This window comes from Thamnophis elegans, chromosome Z, assembly GCF_009769535.1.
Source record: "Thamnophis elegans isolate rThaEle1 chromosome Z, rThaEle1.pri, whole genome shotgun sequence".
Classification (NCBI taxonomy): domain Eukaryota; kingdom Metazoa; phylum Chordata; class Lepidosauria; order Squamata; family Colubridae; genus Thamnophis; species Thamnophis elegans.
In genome coordinates this window covers 64,000,125-64,021,012 of record NC_045558.1, presented here as the reverse complement: position 1 = coordinate 64,021,012, position 20,888 = coordinate 64,000,125, and the positions used below count along the sequence as shown (strand labels likewise).

The 20,888-nt window shown below is 37.2% G+C and overlaps 1 protein-coding gene across 2 annotated transcripts in view; it reads right to left on the bottom strand.

The window, feature by feature from the left end:
• The window catches only part of ITGA9 (integrin subunit alpha 9), a 615,138-nt gene that overhangs the window by 241,014 nt on the left and 353,236 nt on the right, over window positions 1-20,888 (bottom strand). For both annotated transcript variants that reach the window (XM_032236787.1, XM_032236788.1), the window contains exon 18: window positions 9,780-9,930. In XM_032236787.1, coding sequence (XP_032092678.1) covers window positions 9,780-9,930 — 151 coding nt within the window. The remainder of the gene's footprint in view (window positions 1-9,779; window positions 9,931-20,888) is intronic.

Sequence of the window (20,888 nt, the reverse complement as noted above, 5' to 3'; positions counted from 1 at the left end):
CCGACCTCATGTTTTTTTACAGATTTTACAGTACACTTCAATGTACTGAACAAACAGTTACGAGGTTTTGGGAAAACAGCAGAAAGTATGTTTTCTGATATCAAAACATTTGAGAGAAAATTGGAAGTTTTTGAAAGAGACCTTAAAAGTGGCAGCTGAAATATTTTCCAAATTTAAAAATGCATTTTGAAAATTCTACAACATTTGCAGACAATCCAACAAGCTATCAGGAAATCTATAAGGAATTTTCTAGCATTGTAGCAGCTGCAAAGGTAAATTTTGGTAACAGATTTTTACAGTTTTGTAAGACAGAGACAACATTTCTTACTTCTTCAGATGAAGCCAAATTTAAAGAACTTGCTTAGACTGGTTAGATTTAGGAAATCTGAAAATGGAGCTATTGTAATTTCAAGGAAGTTCCATGTGGAAAAATAAATTCTGTGACCTGTGTGAAACACTTGAGAAGATAGAAGGGGACAATAGAGTTAGTTCTGATACAGTTACCTGTACTTCTGAAATTGAAATTCTTAAAGTGTGGAATTCTCTGCCAAATAATTGTAAGTCAATGAAAGCACTTGGGATTGCTTTCCTTACTTTGGGTCATCTTATGCTTGTGAGCAGCTGTTTTCAGCTTTGAATTATATCAAATCTGACACCAGAAACAGACTTTCAGATGACCTGAGTGCTGCATATATTACTCTCAAACTTACAAAGTATGAGCCAAGGTTAGAAAAATTATCAGCGTGCATTCGACAGCAAAAGTCACATTGATAAAAAGTATGCCAAATGCAAAGTTTTACATTTAAATAAAAAGTTGTTTGTTTCATTGAAAGCTCTGTTATTGTGGATTTTTTTTGAAAACAAAGACCTTAATCATGTATGAGTTGCTTTTTTTCTAAACTAAAGCCTCATTATTCAGGTTAAATTGCCTTATTGGCATTCCGAGATAAATACATGGGTTTTGGATTGTGGTTTGGGCACTCGGCCTCAAAAAGGTTCACCATCACTAGTCTAACATAAGTTTATAAGCTCTAATTAGTAATTCGATGTTTCCAGAAAAGAAAACTTCACAAAATTAAATTTACAACTCTTAATGCTTTTTTTAACAATACTGTTACAATGAATTTTGGAACATAGGTCAGAAATAAGTACACCTAGGTCCTTGACAAAGTGAGGATCATCTGCTAGATCAGTACTACGTAGCTTACACTTGACCTTCTGATTACTTTTACCAATATGTAAGACAGAGCATTTATTAATCGAAATTTGAAGTTACCAAATCGATGACCATTCAGACACATAGTCAAGATCACTTTGCAAAACAACAGAATTGTGGTTGTAACAGCATTGTAAAAAGTTACATGTACCAGTTCATTTGTTGATTCGTTTAAGGCCCAATTAATTAATGGCAAATTAAAATCGCCAAGAAAAACAAAAGGATTGGGCAAGAAGCCGCCCAGGTTAATTGTTCAATTAACTTTTTCACATGGCCAAGATCACAATCAGGGGTTCTGTAACATAACAAGTAGCAAACTAATATTTAGAGTCAGGTTGCAAACAATGGACTCTGGAAAAGCAAGCTCAGAAGTAACATTAATCTTTTTGAATCCTAGGAACTTTTTGTAAAAAATTGCAACAATAGCACCTCTGTGATTATCCCGATCAGACTGAAAAATGTGATAATCACTTGTGGTAAAACATATGTCTAGAAAAGACATGTTCAACCAGGTCTTGCAAACAAAAATGAGATCAAAAAGGGACATATTCAAGAGCAGAATGAATTCAGACATTTTGTTTGCGAAGCTTCTTGCATTAAAAAGTTTATACATTAAACCAATAAGACTGGACCTTGAGATGGAGGGCATGCATACCTAACATTGGTGAACAGGAGCACGAATGTTAGGGCGTGGGCCAATGCTCATACATTTAACACAGTCAGCACGGTAGTTGACATATAGATCTGTTTCACCTTTGTCCAAACGTTCTTTAAGCTCTGCACGGAGCTCTCAGGCACGGATACATCATAGGATGGTCAAATCAGACCATGAACATAATTTCTTGTGGTTTACACTGCTTTTGGCGAATACATTTATAGTAGATATGAACTCCCATTTATAGGCTTCATTCTTGCAAACTACTTTGCAAAAACTCGGTGCCACTGTGCCATTGTTATTCTTATACTCGGGGCCTTCACTGGAAACATGAAGGATTAATTTTATTATTGAACAACTACAGTGCTCTTGGTCAATCCAAAATATTAATAAACTTCAAACCTGAATATTTAAGAAACTAAAAGTGAGGTTATGGCTTACTTAGGAGAATATTGATGCATGCACAATTATTGGGCAACTATTAGTGTGCAGAATTATTATGCAACTTAAATGGAAAATGAAAATTTTCCTATCTCATTCATTTATTTTATTCTGTTAAAGTGAGAATAAAACAAACAACTCAAACTTTATAAATAAATATTTCTGACAATCAACTTTTTGTGCAGCTTCCACAGCTTCCCGGACACTGTTCAGAGAGGTGTACTGATTTCCTTCACCATAAATCACCCATTTAAGAAGGGCCTACAAGTTCTTAATAGGATTTAGGTCAGGTGAGGAAAGGGGAGCATATCATTATTCTTTCATCTTTAAGACCTTTACTGGCTGGAGTACTTCAATACATGTGATGGAACATTGTCCTGCATGAAAATCATGGTCTTCTTAAATGACTTTTTCCTGTACCACTGCTTAAAGGAAATGTCTTCAAAACATGTCTTCAAAAACTGGCAGTAGGTTTGAGAGTTGATTTTGAGTTGATCTTCAACACGAAAGGGCCCTACTAGCTCATCTTTCATAATACCAGCCTATACCAGTATTCCATCTCCATCTTTCTGGTATCTGAAGTGGTGCTCTATGCCTGTTACTGATTCAGGCACGGGCTCATCCAACTAGTACTTCAAGAATCACTCTCATCTCATCAGCCAATAACACTTTTGAAAAATCTGTCTTGAAATATTTCTTGGCACAGTCTTACCATTTCATCTTATGTTATCTTGTTCAGTGGTGTTCAGATTTCAGCCTTAGGCCATGTCTCTAAGCACTGAACACCTCGTACTTCTGGGCACTCCAAGTAGGTTGCAGTTCTGAAATATGACAACACTGCAGCATTATGGGTTCCTGGTAGCTTCATGTTTGATTCTTCTCAAATCTTTGGCAGTTCAAGTATGTCTTTTTTTCTCAACAAGCTTACTATTTGCACCTTGTTGACTATTTGCAACAAAACATTTGATGGTTCTGTGATCACGTCCCAATATCTTAGCAATTTCAAGAGTTCTGCATCTCTCTGAAAGACTTTTTACAATTTTTCACTTTTTAGAGTCGGTTAAATCTCTTTTTTAGCCCATTTTGCTGAGGAAAAGAAACTGCCTAATAGTTATGTACACCTTGATATAGGGTTTTGATCTGCTGAGGAGATTATTACACAAATACACATTACCTGATATGCTTATATCCACTAAACATTTAAGTTTATACAGCTTGGAGGTGGAAAATATCCATAGAAAGGATGATACGGTAAAAATACTCACTTGCCTAATATTTGTGCACATAGTGTAAGACCTTTATGGTATCGCCATGGTCACAGTCATGTGATCAAAAACCAGATGTTTGGCAATTGACTTATGTTTATGATGTTGCAGTGACCCCCGTTTTGACTTTCTTACAAGCCAGATTCGCTTAACATTTGTGTCACTAACTTAATAACTGCAGTAATCCACTTAACAACAGTGGTATCAAAGATTGTAAAATGGGATGAAATTCACCTAACAAATGTTTCACTCAGCAACAAAATTGTTGCTATTGTGATAGTAAGTTGAAGACTACATGTATTATTATTTGATCTATTTTTATTTTTTATCAAATTTATATGTCAACCATTTCATTCTGCAAAGTTACTCTGGCTTATTTTCATTTAAAGCTGTCCTTACACTAATGTCTTGGGTTCCCTACCTATCTTCATGTGTTCCCTTCAGGAATATTTTTCTTTGTAATTTGCTATAAAAGCAGAATAAATTGGTTCTGTTTGAAAAGAAAAAGATAATACCATATGACTGAAATTAAATTTTAAAAAAGCAATTACAAGAAAGGTAGAGATTGTTGAAATCAAGTTGCTGGGGATTCCTGTCGAATTCGACACCAAGAGGAGACGCCTTCCATTCTAAGGGTGGAAGCCTCCTCTCATCAAGTCGCAAGCCTTGTTTTGCATTGAGATGTCTCCTGGAGGGGATCTTCCATGGTGGAAATGGATTCATTAGTAGCCCCTGCAGTTTCAGTCAATGCCCCTGGGGTTGGGGATCCCTTTCATTCATCGGTATTGCCCTTTTATACTCATAACTGGCTTGCAGTGCAATCCTGGGTGTCCTTGGTCCACATGCCATGGATGACTTCCCTTATGAGGTTCATGGCTTCTCTCGGGAGCTGGTTGGGCTGATCTGGTGCTCGTTCCAGTTCATCACTGTCATAAAGATCTCCCATCTCCTTCTTCCAACCAGGTTGTTGGCTCCCACAGGTGAGGGTGACATCTTTGGTTCTGCCACAACAGCCTTCCATCTTCCCAACAATGATGGAGCACTTTGGCTTGGCAGTAGTTGCTTGAGGCAATATTCTCCTCAACCCAGGTATTGAGGGCCTCAATTGAGATTTGGGGGAGGGGGGTTCTTGCCCAGTCTTCAGCCACTTCATGGTCACTGCCCTGGCCAACATGGTATGCACGCTCCCCATGGTAGGGCTGTTATCTCTCTGGGTTGACCAGTTTCCAGTTCTTGCCTAATATAAGGTCTTGCCTCTCCAATCTTCCCAAGAAAGCAGGACACTTGAAACCACAGTTATTTCAAAATGAGTTTTTATTAAAAGGTTTGTGATAACAAGAGATCTAGGCAAGAACTGAAGTTTCTCACTTAAAACCAGCTATTTAAAGTAATGCTAACCAAACCTCTCCCACACAGATTAACACCCATGCAAGAAACAGAAACTTCATATAGAGATTAGCACAGTAATACAGGAAACAGAAACTTCATATAGAGATTAGCACAGTAATGCAGGAAACAGAAACAGAAACTTCATATGTAGATAGCAATAGCAGTAGACTTATATACCGCTTCATAGGCCTTTCAGGCCTCTCTAAGCGGTTTACAGAGAGTCAGCATATTGCCCCCAACAATCTGGGTCCTCATTTTACCCACCTCGGAAGGATGGAAGGCTGAGTCAACCCTGAGCCTGTGAGATTTGAACCGCTGACCTGCTGATCTAGCAGTAGCCTGCAGTGCTGCATTTAACCACTGCGCCATTCCATTCCTCCACCCTTCTTCCCATCAAAATGCAGCATCCCCTTTAGAAATACCTGGGAGCTGACAGTGGCAGGGTAATTCAATGCCACTCCAATAATTACTGAAAGAGCACAATTTTTCCTTTCAATCATAATAGTAGGTACTTATTATCTAAGGTGACCATATTTTCAGAGTGGTAAAGAGCGACACCTTTGACTGGGGAGGGGGGGGTTGATTAAAAATTTTATACGGAGCAACAAAAATTTTCATACAACGCAAAAATAGTATTGTAATAGTTTTTTTTATTTGAACATAACTGCAATTTACAAATATAAATTGTAACTGTTGCCAAACATCAAAATTTTGATCACATGATCATGAAAATGCTGCAACGGTCGCTAAGTGTGAAAATGGTCGCTAAATGTGAAAAATGGTCATCAGTCACTTTTTTCAATGCCATTGTAACTTTGGTCACTATACCACCTTTCTTGCCACAGTTCTTAAGTGAATAACTGCAGCTTTTAAGTTAGTAACATAAGTGAATCTGGTTTCCCCATTTGACTTTGTCAAAAGGTCACAAAAGGCAATTACATGACTCTAGGATACTGAAACCATCATAAATACAAATCTGTTGCCAAACATCAAAATTTTGATCGCGTGACCATGAAGATGCTGCAACGGTCACTAAGTGTGAAAATGGTCGCTAAGTGTGAAAAATGGTCATCAGTCACTTTTTTCAATGCCATTGTAACTTTGGTCACTATACCACCTTTCTTGCCACACTTCTTAAGTGAATAACTGCAGCTGGTATTTTGTATTTTGGACAGAATCTTTTTTTAAATAGTCTAAGACAATTTTAAAAAAAAATCCACACAGAATAAATTGAAGTAAAACATTTCAAACTATTCCACACAGAATAAATTGAAGTAAAACTATTTTAAAAAATTCTATGCATAATACATTTCAAAGTATTGTGCATAGAATTTTTTAAAATGGTTTATTTCAATTTATTTTGGATAGAATGTTTTTTTAAATAGTCTAAGACAATTTAAAAAAAGAATCCACAGAATAAAACTATTTTAAAAAATCCTATACAAAATAAATAAAATATTATTTTAAAATACATTAAAAAAATAAAAGAAAAAAAACCAGCTCACCAGCAGGCAGGCACTCCAAGTCAATCCAGAATGATGTAAATGTTAATACAAGAACTGAGCAAATTAAAATGGTGAAATTATTAGTCCCAGGGAAATATTTTTCAAAGAAACTTTGCCACCATTTTTTCCACACGAGCCGGCCTCCAACCTCCATGTCCCTCCCCTCCGGGAAATCCAGGAAGGAACATTTGCTACTTCTTTAGCCAAGTATTTCCTGGAGCTCTATGGTATTGGGTCATCTTTTCTTATAAAAGTAAGTAAAATGGGTGGGGGGGTGTCCATTTTCTTGCTTTAACGTTTTAATATTTTCAATGAAAGTACTGAGACAGAGAGAGGGTTTAGACAGAGTATCTTTTGTCTTGCCCCCGTTAGGATTTTTTAAGCAAATCCACTGGGCTTTCAACATGAAGCCAGAAAATCGGGACTTTTTTAAAACGCCCCGGGACACAGGACAAATTGTTATAAATCGTGACTGTCCCACCAAAATTGGGACGTCTGGTCACCTTATTATTATCTCTACACCAGTCGTGGGTTTCAAACAATTTTATTGCCTATTCTGTGGGCATGGCCTATATTGTAGGTATGGCTTCACAGTCATGTGACCAGGTGGGCGTGGCCAAATTGTAAAATGTGGTGAAACTCACTTAACAATGCTCTTGCTTAGCAACCGAAATGTTGGCTCAGAAACACTGGCATTTGACGTATGCACATCTTAAAGCTGTAAAATAAGAAGACACTTGTACCCCTAATCCTTTACACAAAAAAATAAACCCAGGGGTGTTCAAACTTGACAGCTTTAAGATTTGTGAACTTCAACTCCCAGAATTCCTCCTCCGGTCATGTTGGCTCAGGAACTCTGGCATTTGAAGTGTGCAGGTCTTAAAGCTGTCAAGTTACAAGACCCTTGAACCCCCAACCCTTTTTAAAAAACCCAAAAACTAAACCTTTATTTTTTTAAGCATTTTGCATTCAGGGAAAGTCGGAACAAGGCACACCAGCCACACACCACCTCCACTGACTTTGAAGTCTTTCTCTCATGCTGCCAAAATCCCTTGCCACTCTTTACCTGCAGCCGCCCCTTCAACCTCCCACCCGTGGAAGATGCGTGGTGGTCCTCCTGGAGGGGCAGCCAAAGGGCACTTTCACCCACCTCCCAAATAGCACGTAGGCTGAAGAAAGTGAGAGGGGAGATACTCTTTTTTCTGCGGGGTAGAAGGAGGTGAGGCAGCCTTAGGTGCCATCTGGGGACAGCCCCTCAGAGGCATTGCTTCTTGGCCCAAAACAAAGAGGTGGTGAGGAAGGAGTCTCTGGTGGGCTGCAGCAGCAGCAGAAGCAGCAGTGGTGAAACACAATCCCAGGCAGGTAGTACTGGCTCTCCCCTGGGCATGTTCCATTGCTGCTGCTGCCTCTTTTGATGAATCTGGCTTGGCAACGATGGCAAGAAGCAGCTGCCAGCGATGCTCTCAGTGATGGCAAGAGCCCCACCACTGAGCCAAATTCATCAAAAGCAGCAGAAGCAACAATGGGACATGCTTGGGGAAGGGAGAGCCAGAACTGACTGCCCAGGACAGTATTTCAGCCACTGCTTCTGCTGCTGCAGCCCATCAGAGACTCCTTCCTCACCACTGCTTTGCTTTGGGCTGAGAAGTAACACCTCTGAGGGGCTGTCCCTGAAGGGCACCTGAGGCTGCCTTGCTGCAGCTATCAGAGGAAGGAGGCAGGGATGCTGGCTGGTACTCGCTAAACTTACCACTCACCCCTGCTGCTCCTGTGGCCCGCTGGCTGCAGCCCCACTTGCCCTGCTTAGCTAGGTGGCTGGCCGGGAAAACAGCGAGGAAGAAATCAGGGGGAGAGAGGGAGAAGGCTGTCCCTAGCAGAAGCTGGGCTTTTCCCTCCCTCTCTCCCCCGATTTCTTCCCTGCCATGCTCATTGAGGAAGGAGACAGAGATGTTGGCCAACACCCACTTCACTTACCGCTCGCCACCACCACTCCTGTGGCCCGCCGGCTGCAGCCCTGTTTTTGGCAGCCATTGCACACTGTTGGCTCATATTTAATTGGTTGTCCACTAAAACTCCAAGATCTTTCTCACAGTTACTGCTATTAAGCCTGGTATCATCCAGTCTATAAATGTACTTTCCCCCTTGCCTAAGTGCAAGACTTTACTTTTCTCTACATTAAATTTCATTTTTGTTAGATAGGGTTAGATTTAATTACTATATTTACTATATTGGAAAAAATCTAAGCAGAAAATCTAACACCTTTGATGAACTTGTTATGAGCTATCCAGAGGTTCTTAACATGGAAGGACATAAATGTGTAGCAAAAAAATAATAATAATCAGTATTTGACTTAAGTAAGGATTCTTGGAACTACTGTTTCTGTTGACAATTATTTATTGAGAGAGATTTATCCAGACCATCAAAATAGAAGGAAGAATTAGAATACAAGAAGGAAAGAAGAAAGAAACAGGTGTTTTGGTGTGACAAATGACAAAATAAATGTTAGACCATAAAGACAGAAGCTCCAATCTTTTCGTATGAACCCTATTACATTATAAAGGATGAAACTTCTGTTGAGATGCTTGATTTATGAAAGAAGGAAAGAAGAAAGCTAGTACTCAATAAATAAATACTAAATAAAAGGAGCCAGTTTGGTCAAGTGGTTAAAGCAACAATCTAGAAAGTGGGTAATTGTGAATTCTAGTCCCATCTCAGTCATGAAAAACAGCTGAGTGACCTTGAGCCAGTAACTCTCGCTCAGCCCAACCTATTTCACAGGATTGTTAGCAAAATAGGAGAACGAAAGTATGTTAGATATGGTCACCATCTTAAGTTATTTGAAAAAACAATAAAGGTGGGATACAAGAAATAAATACTGAATCACTATTATGCTGATCAGTGCTATAATTTTACGTGACTTCATCTTAAATTAGGAATTCTGCATAATTAAGGTACCATGTGGGAAGACTTTTTTGGCATTTTTGGCCTATATATGACCAATTTCAAACATTATTAACATTAAAGAATTTCTACAAGAACCAGACAATTTGGTTATACTTTGTTTTTAACTTTTATAACAAAAGACTTCAGACAGAATGCTTCAGAAAGGAAATATTTCTGTTTAGCCTTCTTTATGTTTAGAAGAGTTCATTTAAATTTAAGGGGAAAATCAATCAAAGAGGGGATCCAAGCTCTCTTGCCTATCCCCTATTTCTACAATACAAGTGGTTAATATCAATTTCAATTACTTCATTTTTACAACAATAAAAATGATGAACTTGCCTGTCTGATATATTGATTGTGCCTACCTTTTGCCACATTTTGATAAAGAAAAGTTCTCTGGAAAAGTTGAAAGCGATGTTTGTATCATAAGCATCATCCCCAATGTTAGAGATAGTGATGTTCAGCGAGATGTTCTTCACAGCTCCCAAAGCCAGATAAGGAGCCCTATCATCAACACTGCAGAAAAAGAGCAGCAAATTAACTCCTGGCTATTCATTCTTCTCTTTTTTTAAATTTTACAATGGAAAAAAGCTATATGAAATAAGAGCAAAAAACCCTCTCCCGGTACCAGATGACAAATGGAAACAAAAGAAGAATATGCTGGATCTCCTCCTAGGCTATCACTGTGGACTAAGTCAAAAGTACTATTTTAGGACACTTTGCAGATCAGAATTTTTATTATTATTATTATTATTATTATTATTATTATTATTATTATTATACAATTGTATCACAGCGGCCAGTTGTTTCGCCGGATTTGGCATTGGTTACTAGTCGGGCCCCACCCAGGGGCCTAGGACGTTGTAACGTATTTTCGTAATATGCGTGCAGATCCAAGCAGTGCGGCTTTTTACATTTGACTGATGGTGATTTTGTCAATTTTTAACTGTTTTAAATGTAATTCCAGTGCTTTTGGAATAGCACCCAGTGTGCCAATTACCACTGGAATAACCACTGCTGGTTTGTGCCATAGTCGTTGAATTTCAATTTTTAAGTCCTGGTATTTTGCTATTTTTTCATGTTCCTTCTCGGCGACCCTACTATCACCTGGTGTTGCAATATGTATGTTTGTAACCTTGTTTTTCTCAACCAGTGTGATGTCTGGTGTATTATGTGCCAGTATTTTGTCCGTTTGTATACGGAAATCCCACAAGATCTTGACCATCTGATTTTCGGTGACTTTTTCAGGCTGATGTTCCCACCAGTTTGCTGCTGTTTTAATATTAAAATTTTTGCACAAATTCCAATGGATCATTTGCGCTACTGAATTGTGCCGCAATTTATAATCAGTCTGTGCGATTTTTTTACAGCAGCTGAGTATGTGATCAACAGTTTCATCAGCTTCTTTGCAAAGTCTGCATTTGGCATCATCAGAGGATTTTTCGATTTTGGCCTTAATGGCATTTGTGCGGATAGCTTGTTCTTGCGCAGCCAGGATTAGTGACTCTGTTTCTTTCTTTAATGTACCTGTTGTTAACCATAACCAAGTTTGTTCACTGTCCACTTTATCTTTTATTTTTTCCAGAAATTGGCCATGCAGTGCTTTGTTCTGCCAACTCTTCATTCTTGATTTTATCACATCTTTTCTGTATTCTTGTTTCGTCTGTTGGGCCTTCAGTAGGTTTTTGTTCTTTACTTCGATTAATAGATGTTCTTGACTTTCTTTTAAATAATCAGCCAGTGCATGTTTTTCTTCTTCAACTGTTTGCTTCACTTGTAATAATCCTCTGCCACCTGATTTTCGGGGCAGGTGCAGTCTATCAGTATCACCACGTGGATGTAAACTGTAGTGCATTGTCATTAGTTTCCTGGTTTTTCGGTCCAAAAGGTCCAAATCAGCTTGTGTCCAGTTAATTATACCAGCTGTGTATCTTATAACTGGTATTGCCCAGGTATTTATGGCCTTGATTGTATTTCCACCATTCAATTTAGATTTCAAAATTTTCCTAACTCTGTTGGTGTACTCTCGCCTGACAATAGCTTTTACTTGTCCATGCTTGATGTTATCCAACTGCAGAATGCCTAAGTATTTGTAGGCTTCATTTTCTTTGCATTTAATTAATTGGCCATTGGGCATTTCAATTCCCTCACATGCAGTGATTTTGCCCCTTTTTATGGATACAGTGGCGCATTTTTCCATGCCAAACTGCATTGAAATATCGGTGCTGAATACTCGGATTGTGTTTGTCGATGATTAGATTTCTATTTCTGACTTTCCATAGAGTTTCAAATCAGTAAATGCGAATTTTTTTCAGCTTCTTTGGCTGTTTGGTAGCCTAATTTCATTTTTTTAAAGATTACTGATAGTGGGATCATTGCGATGATGAAGAGAAGAGGTGAAAGTGAATCACCCTGGAAAATTCCTCACTTGATATTAACCATTCCGTAGATCTCATTCCCTACTGCCAACTCAGTTCTCCATTGTTTCATCGCCTTTTCAGTAAAGGATGTAATATTTTTGCTAATGCCAGTTGTTTCTAAGCATTTTATGATCCAACTATGTGGCAGTGAGTCAAATGCCTTTTTGTAATCAATCCAGACCATATTCAAGTTCGTTTTTCTGTTCTTACAATTTTCTAATATCATTTTATCAATTAGAAGCTGATCTTTTGTGCCCCTGCTCCTTCTTTTGTTGCCTTTTTGCTCTACTGGCAAGATGTTGTTTGTTTCCAAATAATCCATCATGTTATCTGCAATAATGCCTGTGAGTAATTTGAAGGTTGTTGGCAAGCATGTTATTGGTCTGTAGTTTTCAGGTGTTGTTCCTTTAGTTGCATCTTTCTGAATCAAGTATGTTTTTCCAGTTGTCAACCATTCATCAATTTGGCCCTTTTGTAAAATTTCATTCAGTTGCCTGGCCAATATTGCATGTAAACTGGTCAGATATTTGAGCCAGAAACCATGTAATTGGTCCTTTCCAGGTGATGTCCAATTCTTTACCTTTTTTACTCGATTTTTGACCATCTCAGTTGTTATTTCTAATACTTGCATTTGTTTGTTGCCAATGCTTTTCTCAAAGTCATGTATCCACTTTGCTTCCTTGTTGTAGTCCTTTGCATTTTCCCACAATTCTTTCCAGAATTCAACTGTGGCCTGTTTTTCTGGTTTTTCACTTTTGGTGTCACCATTCACATTAAGACTTTGATAAAAAACGCCGTTGGTCTGATCGAAATTGCTGATTTTGTTTATATTGGATGATTCGTGCCTCATATCTTTCAATTTTTCTAGCTGTTGCTGTTATCTGCTGTTTTACAATCTCTACAGCTTCATTGATGTTTCTTGTATCCAATCTATATCTTCTGATTAGTCGATCTATGATTTTGTTGTTTTTAAGCCGTTGCTCATGCATGTTCTTTAAGTTACCAGCATCTGCCCTTATTTTTTTGATTTTTTGTTCTAAACGGATTTTCCACTTTGGCTTTGATGCTTTTTCTGTTGTGTGACTAGGTACTTTAATTTTAATGCCTAGTTCATTAGTGACTATTACAGCTGCACTGTACATTAACTGGTTTGTTTCCAAGATGGATCCCGGTTCAATTGTTGAAAACACTGCATTAACCATTTTCATGATAGGGGCCAAAATTTTCTTAGGCACAGTTTTTAGTGATGGTAAACGTTGCCTTTCCTCATTAAGCAGAAAATGCTCCATGATCTTATCCTTCAATTCTTTTTGTTTTTGAGTTAGTTCATCAGTTGGTTCAGTGATAACTGGTTCTAGTGGTGGTGATGTTATTTCCTCCCCGAGAGCTTCTTCTGGGAGTTCTACTATAATGTCTTTAGTTGTATCTTGAATATCAGTTATTTCCGCTTGTGATATTGTTTTTTGGGTTTTGCAATTTGCCTGAATTTCCTCATGTTCAACTTCACTAAACACTTTATTCCGGATAATAAATCGCCTTTGATCTGCTAGTCGTTGTTCACTAACATTTGAATCTGGATATTGTTGTTTCCATAATTCATACATTATTATTATTCATATATAATATATATATATATATATATAATTCATTTATTATTATTATTATTATTATTATTATTATTATTATTATTAAAGTCTTTGGTATATTTTATTTTCATTTTCATACACTCACATGTATACACCATACAGTATTAAACAATAATTGCATCAATTCCTCTTGTCAACAATGCCCCAGAAAATAAAAGCCCAATATACCTCTTCCATTATCCATACACCTCTTTCTTCCACCACCCTCCAACTTTCTATCTTCCCTCCATCATCCCCCTCTACCCTAATTCCCCTTGCCCTCCACCACTCCTCTCTCCAAATCTGCTCCCCCCTTCCTTTTCGCCTCCCCCCACCCTCTCTCCCTTCCCTCTCTACCCATCTTTCCTCTTTCCTACTCCTCCTCCTCTTGGTGTATTTCCACTATATGTTAATGTACTTGGCTTATCCTATTTTTAAAGAAAAATTAAAGAAAAACAATATACATGTGAAGTCACATTGCATTGAGATCTAACACATCATGTCTAGCCTAATATATATCCCTCCCTCCCCCCCACCCAACCCCCCGACTCCCCACCTCCTTCCCAGAACCCATACGCAGTATAGATTTTTAACAAACACAGTCTAAAATCTATTGAGAAAAAAGAAATAAAGAAATTAATAACATCTCTACATTGATCTTAGCTTCTTCTTGCTAAGCTAACTTTAAACAATTTAAATCATTCCTGATCTTAAGCATAGGCTAACTGGAATTTCTTGGTCCCGTATTTATTTTGTATATAGTCAATCCATTTTTTCCAGTCTCGTTTATATCTCTCATTTGAGTGATCTTTAAGATATGCCGCTATTTTAGCCATCTCAGCTAAATTTGTAACTTTCAATGTCCATTCTTAAGTTGTAGGCAGATCTTCCTTCTTCCAGTATTGCGCCACCAACAGTCTTGCTGCCGTTATTAAGGGCAGGATCAAGTTAGCCTCTACCGCTGTAAAGTCAGTACTTATACCTAACAAAAATAACTGAGTAAACTTTATCCTTCTTTTAAAGGTATTTTGCATAATCCACCATATTTTTATCCAAAATGCCTTAACCTTTTGGCAAGTCCACCATATATGGAAATAGGTAGCATCGAGAGAACCACATCTCCAACATTTGGGTTGTAAATTCGGATACATAGAAGCCAGCTTTTTAGGATCTAAATGCCATCTATAGAACATCTTGTAAAAATTTTCTCTCAGGTTTTGAGCTTGTGTAAATTTCACATTTCTTACCCAAATTTTTCCCCATGTATCCAACATTATTGGGTCTTCAATATTTTGAGCCCACTTTACCGTACAATCTTTAACTAACTCTGTTTCCGAATCTATCTGTATTAATACATCATATATCGTCTTTATATGCATTAAACTTTGATCTCTTATTTGTTTAAATAAGTTGTCCTCAATTTGGACAAAACCAATTTTTTGATCTATTTTCCACCTGGCCTGTAATTGCCCATACTGGAACCATGTTTGAACTTCTCCTCTTTTAATACCTCTAAGGATTTTAATTGTAGTGCCCCTCCTTCCAAAATAAGAAGCTGTCTATAAGTAATTCTATCCTGTTTTTGTGCTATATTTATATTTTCAATGCATGTCTAGGAATTGACCACATAGATATCTTATCATTTAATTTATATTGATATTTTTTCCAAACCCGCAGTAAAGCATTTCTTAAAATATGACTTTTAAAGTTTTTGTCCAGTTTTTTGTTAAATAACAAGTAAGCATGCCAACCATATACCAGATCATATAACTCAAGGTTCAGTATCCTATCATTAGTTGAATTGATCCAATCACTAATTACGGACAACACCACTGCATCATAGTATAGTTTTAAATTGGGTAGTTTCAAGCCTCCCCTCTCCCGTATATCTTGCATTATTTTCAGCTTTACTCTCAGCTTCTTTCCTGCCCATACAAATTTGTTGATACCCTCCTGCCGTTCTAAAAGATTCGCATCTTTTTTAAGTATAGGTAACATTTGGAAAAGAAATAAAAATTTTGGTAAGATATTCATTTTCACTACCTTGATTCTTCCCAGCAAAGATAAGTGTAACTTCTCCCATTTTTTCATCTCTATCTGTATACTATGCCAGAGTGGTTCATAATTATACTTGTATAATTTCCCATTTGAGGTTGAAATATTAACTCCCAAGTATTTGACCTTCTTAACTGTTTCACATCCTATCATTCCTCCTAGTTCTTCCTTTTGTTTAGTATTCATATTTATGGCTAATATTTTCGTTTTCCCTAAGTTTATTTTAAAACCAGATGCTTGACCATATTGATTAATCGTATTCATTAAAACCATACTGGATTCCTGCGGTTGTTCCAATATTATGACCAAATCATCCACAAAAGCCCGCACTCTGTATTCTTGCTGCCTAACCTTAATTCCCTTTAGGCCCTCCAAGCCCCGTATTTTATTCAATAATACTTCCAAAGTTATAATAAACAATAGTGGGGACAAAGGACAGCCCTGTCTTGTACCCTTTCCAATTTGAAAGGATTCTGTTAAACTTCCATTGACTATAATTTGAGCTGTTTGCTGTTGATATATTGCTTTGATTGCTTGTATAAACTATCTCCAATCTGGATTTTTGCAATATCTTCAGCAAAAATTGCCAATTAACTCGATCAAAGGCTTTCTCAGCATCCAGAAATATGAACGCAGCACGGATTTGGTTGTTCTTTCCCAAGTATTCTAATGCATTAATAATTAATCTAACATTACTTTTCATCTGTCTCCCTTGTATAAAACCGGTTTGATCAGCATGTATCAATTGTTAGATAACCAGCATTAACCTATTTGCTAATATTTTAGTAAAAATTTTGTAGTCTACGTTAAGTAATGAAATAGGTCTGTAGTTTTTTGGTTGAGTAGTATCTTGATCTTCTTTGGGTATCAGAGATATAAAAGCTGTCTTCCATGAAGGAGGTACCTTATCTTCCATTTGAATCTTATTAAATAATTCTCTAAGAGGTTCTACCATTTCCAACTGTAAGTTTTTATAGTAAGCCGCTGTCAAGCCATCTGTGCCTGGTGCCTTCCCTGAATTCAATTGTTTAATTACCTGTAAGATTTCCCCCGAGGTTATTGGTTGATTCAATTTTTCCCTGTGTTCTTCTGTAACTAAGGGTATTTTTTCTTTATCTAAGTATTTGTCTATATCTAAACCATTAATTTTATCCCCCTTATACAACTCTGTAAAAAATTCCCGAAATGCCTTTTGAATCTCATCCTGTTGAAACACCACCTTCCCTTTGTAGATCAATTTAGATATATTTCGAATTTTCTTTTTTCCCCTAATCTGATAAGCTAACCACCTGCCAAGTTTATTTGCATTACAAAAAGTATTATGTTTTGCGTATAACAAACTGGTGGCTACCTGGTCAGAGATCAACATATCAAATTGGGATTTTAATATGGTGATTGCTTTCTTGACCTTTGTGTTGCCTGGATTCATTGTTAACTCCAGCTCTTTCCTCTTAATTTCCTCCTCCAACTCTGTTCGTTTTGCCCCTTGTTTATGTCTATGTGATTTGTTTATATTTATCAATACTCCTCTCATATACGCTTTGCTTGCATCCCATACAAATTTCATAGGTGTACCCTTATTTATGTTAAAAACAAAGTATTCAGTTAGCAATTTTTTACAATCATTGATATACTTTTCATATCTAAATAAGTTTTCATTCAATCTCCAAGACCTTCTTGTCTGTACCACCCCTCCCAATTCCATCCAGACTGGGTTATGATCTGAAAGGACCCTAGCCGCAATCTTTGTCTTCTTCACCCTAGAAAGCAAATCATTAGTGGTTAATATGAAATCAATCCTAGAGAAGGATTGATGCCTATCAGAAAAAAAGGTAAAATCATATTCCTCTGCATTTCTTTCTCGCCAGATAGCTCTCAGTTCAAAGTCGTCCATCATATCAAAAAAGGATTTGTGTAGCTTTGCTCGCATCTTGATGTTTGGACGAGAAATCTTCTTGTCTCTCTTGGTATCTATAACGCCATTCCAGTCACCCTGTAGTATACAAGACCTATAATCCCACTGTACTAATTTAGCATGAAGATTTCTATAGAATCCATCTTGCTGTTGATTAGGAGGATAAATTCCCAGAAGCAATGTCTTTTTCCCTTCTAGGATTAGATGTAATGCGATGTATCTTCCATTGGGGTCTACTTCAATTAATTCAACTTTCATATCTTTTCTTAGGTATACAACTATACCATTTTTCTTTTCCATAGCAGAAGTTACAAAATGTTGACCAAGTTTTGGGTTGATCAGATATTTTTGATCGGTTGATTTAATATGAGTTTCTTGCAAACAAATTATGTCGTTCTTAAACTGTTTAAGATAGTGAAATATTTTCTTTCTCTTCTGTGGAGAATTCAGTCCATTGACATTCCATGTTAAAATCTTAGTTGTCATCTTTGGTTACCTGAAGCTTTTTTAGAGCCTCCTGCATGGTCTGTTTAACCTTTGGCCTAGCTACTCCCATGGCTTCTGGACTTGTTACTGTAACTCCTTGATCAATGGCTGGTGATTGTTGAGGTTGTTGCCTTTTAGCTGGTTTTTCCATTCGTCTAGTAGTCATACGGCTAGGTCTTTGTTCCATGACACCGTGCACTTCTAGGGGGGAAATATGATCCATCTTATCTGGCAGTTGTGTGGTTTGCTGTCTGTCTTGTCCTTCTTGTGGTCTTTCTCCAGGTCCAGATGGTGCATGGTGTCCAGCCTTCAAAATATTGTAATAAAAATCTCGTGCTTTCCATACGGAGTTGAGACGATATCTTTGCCTGTCAAATGTAAATATAATACCAAATGTACTGTATCTGACGGTTTCTGAGTTCTTCCACTAAAAAAGCATAGTCTCTCCTGGCTCTTAGCATTTGAGGTGGTATCTCTTTCAAAACAGTCAACTCCTGACCCCCAATTTGGAGCTTGGTGTTATAAGACTCTTGTAATATCGTGTTTCTTAGCTCTCTTGTAGTGAAATATATAACTATATCTCAAGGAAGATGCTTCTGCTTTGCCACCCAAGAGTTAACGCGATAAACTTTATCGATTTGCCAGTCGAACTTAGACCCCGGTCTTCCCACCAGACAATCAAAAGCTTCTGAAAGAATCTGTTTTAGGTTCTCCTGTTTATCCTCACGCAGCCCCCTTACTCTTAATGCCAGCTCCATTTGTCTGTACTGTATCATAATAATTTCTTTTTCAGCATTTTCAACTTTTTGTTCCACCACCTCTGTTTTTGATGTCAAGTTGGTATTAGCTTCGTTAAGATCCTCTAGACTATCTTCAATTCCAGAAACATGTTCTGTCAGCACAGTTACAAGCCCCAGCATATCATCTTTAATTTTAGCAACCCTGGCATCAATTTTATCATACAAGTCCTGCTTAAGTTCTTTTATCTCCTCTTTTATCTCCTCTTTAAAATCTTTAAGGTTATCTTCAACTTTGATAGTCAAGCTGTTAAAAGTTTCCAAGAAAAATTCTTTTGTTAGAAAGTCTCCAGTAGGGGGCATAGAAGGTGGAGGCTGCGACTTTGTACCAGGTATTGGCGATGTGCTTCTGGGGGCTGGAGGGGGTTTCAGATTAGGATTTAGTTTTGAGGCCATTCCAAGTTTTATCTTCAAGCAATTAATCAAACTTTACTGGCCCGCTATGTAGCTATGGAAAGAGGTATTAAATCACCCCTTTATTAACTCCATAGGACTTTGCAAAGGTTTCAGAAAAAAAACATTGTAACAAAACAGCTCAGCATATTCATCGCCATTTTAAGCGTCTCTGTATTAGAAATATATATTAGCAAGATTGATAAAAGAGAGTCTTGTAAAAATGAAACTAATTAGTAAAGAATCTGCTGGCCAGCTATGAGGCAAAGTGAGTCACTCCCTTCCTTTGAAGTTTTATAGCTGTCCTTTACAAGAAGATTAAAAAGGTAAACATTGTTACGGAGAACTCATCGTCGCCATTTTAAAAGCTTTTTTAAATAGCCAAGTTAACAAAGGAAGATCTTGTAAAAATGAAGCTAGGGATTTAAATAAACAAATGAAGTTCTCGCATACGAGCTCTGCTTGTATTAAAATCAGATAGTTCAAATGTTGTTCTAAGTGGGAGGATTCTTACTTCGTGCTGCAAGAAGCAGCTGGAGATTCCGGCACGGAGACGGTTCTGCCTTTGACTGCCCCCCCCCCTCTCTTCGCAGACATAAAAGCTGCAAAGATCAAAAGGGCACTTTGCTCAGCTGGACCTCTCTCCTTCCCTTCTTGCCTGAAGGATAAGGTACCTGTCAGATGTCTGATAGACGATCATCTAAACAGATAACACAACCAGGAACTCGGGAGCAGTTATGTTAAGCTGCTTCCATCAGCAAGTCCCGCCCAGGAAGTCCCCAGAAATTTTATTTTATTCAACTTCATTTCTTTGCTGGTGTGGTTCTTCACTAAAATGAATGATGTTAGAATGGAATAATACCATATTGATTTACTTTGTTTTATTTTAAGTAAGAAATTACATGCTACAAGAAAATCCCTGGAGGTATTCTACATTTTTTAAAAAATTATACTCTTCTTGTATTGACAGCAGTCTGTTAGATTAGATCAGTCATAAGGATATAATAAATATATGTAAGTTCAGAAACTGGTCATGTAAGTTGCAAATTATTTGCTTATGAAATGCAAATGATGAAATGTGGTTATTGATACCTTCATTACAAGGCTGAAAGATGTGTTTACATTTTATATTTATGGAAATACAATGAATAAACAACCGTAATGTTACCAAAGTATCTGGGGTTTTCTTGCAACTAGAAAGAAGTCTAATCTGCCTGGTAGCTTGTCACACAGGTAATTGTTCCATATCCTAGACTTGTTTTACCTAGTGGTAGGGTTAAAACTCTTATCAAAAAGGCCAGAAATCTAATTGTTTAAAAATTCTGAATTAGAGTCTATTGTTTTCTAAGAATGTAGAATGTTATCAAAACAATGTAGTTTACAAAATATTTAGAATAAATGGGGGAATGAACTATGGCCTCTTCACTTCAATTGGCTCTCTAAATACTTTGATGTGTTTCTTAAATATATTTATTTATGTGATTGAAAAATTTGGCATTCTTCAGAACTTGTAATAATAAAAGATAGGTCTGCCCTTCAATTCAGCCATAGACAGATTATTTGGAATGTCAAACAAGATCAGAAAATGATAAAAAAAGAATGTGGTAATGTAGTGATATGGGTTTAATATAATTGTATTAATGTGAATATCTGACAATAGCAAACAGCCTAGGGCCGCCAACCCTGCTGGAACAATTAAATAGGCAACCCCTGACAGTACTATAATCTAAGAAAAGCAATCCTCTAAATATTCTGCATTATCTTATGATCAGATATTTTTAAA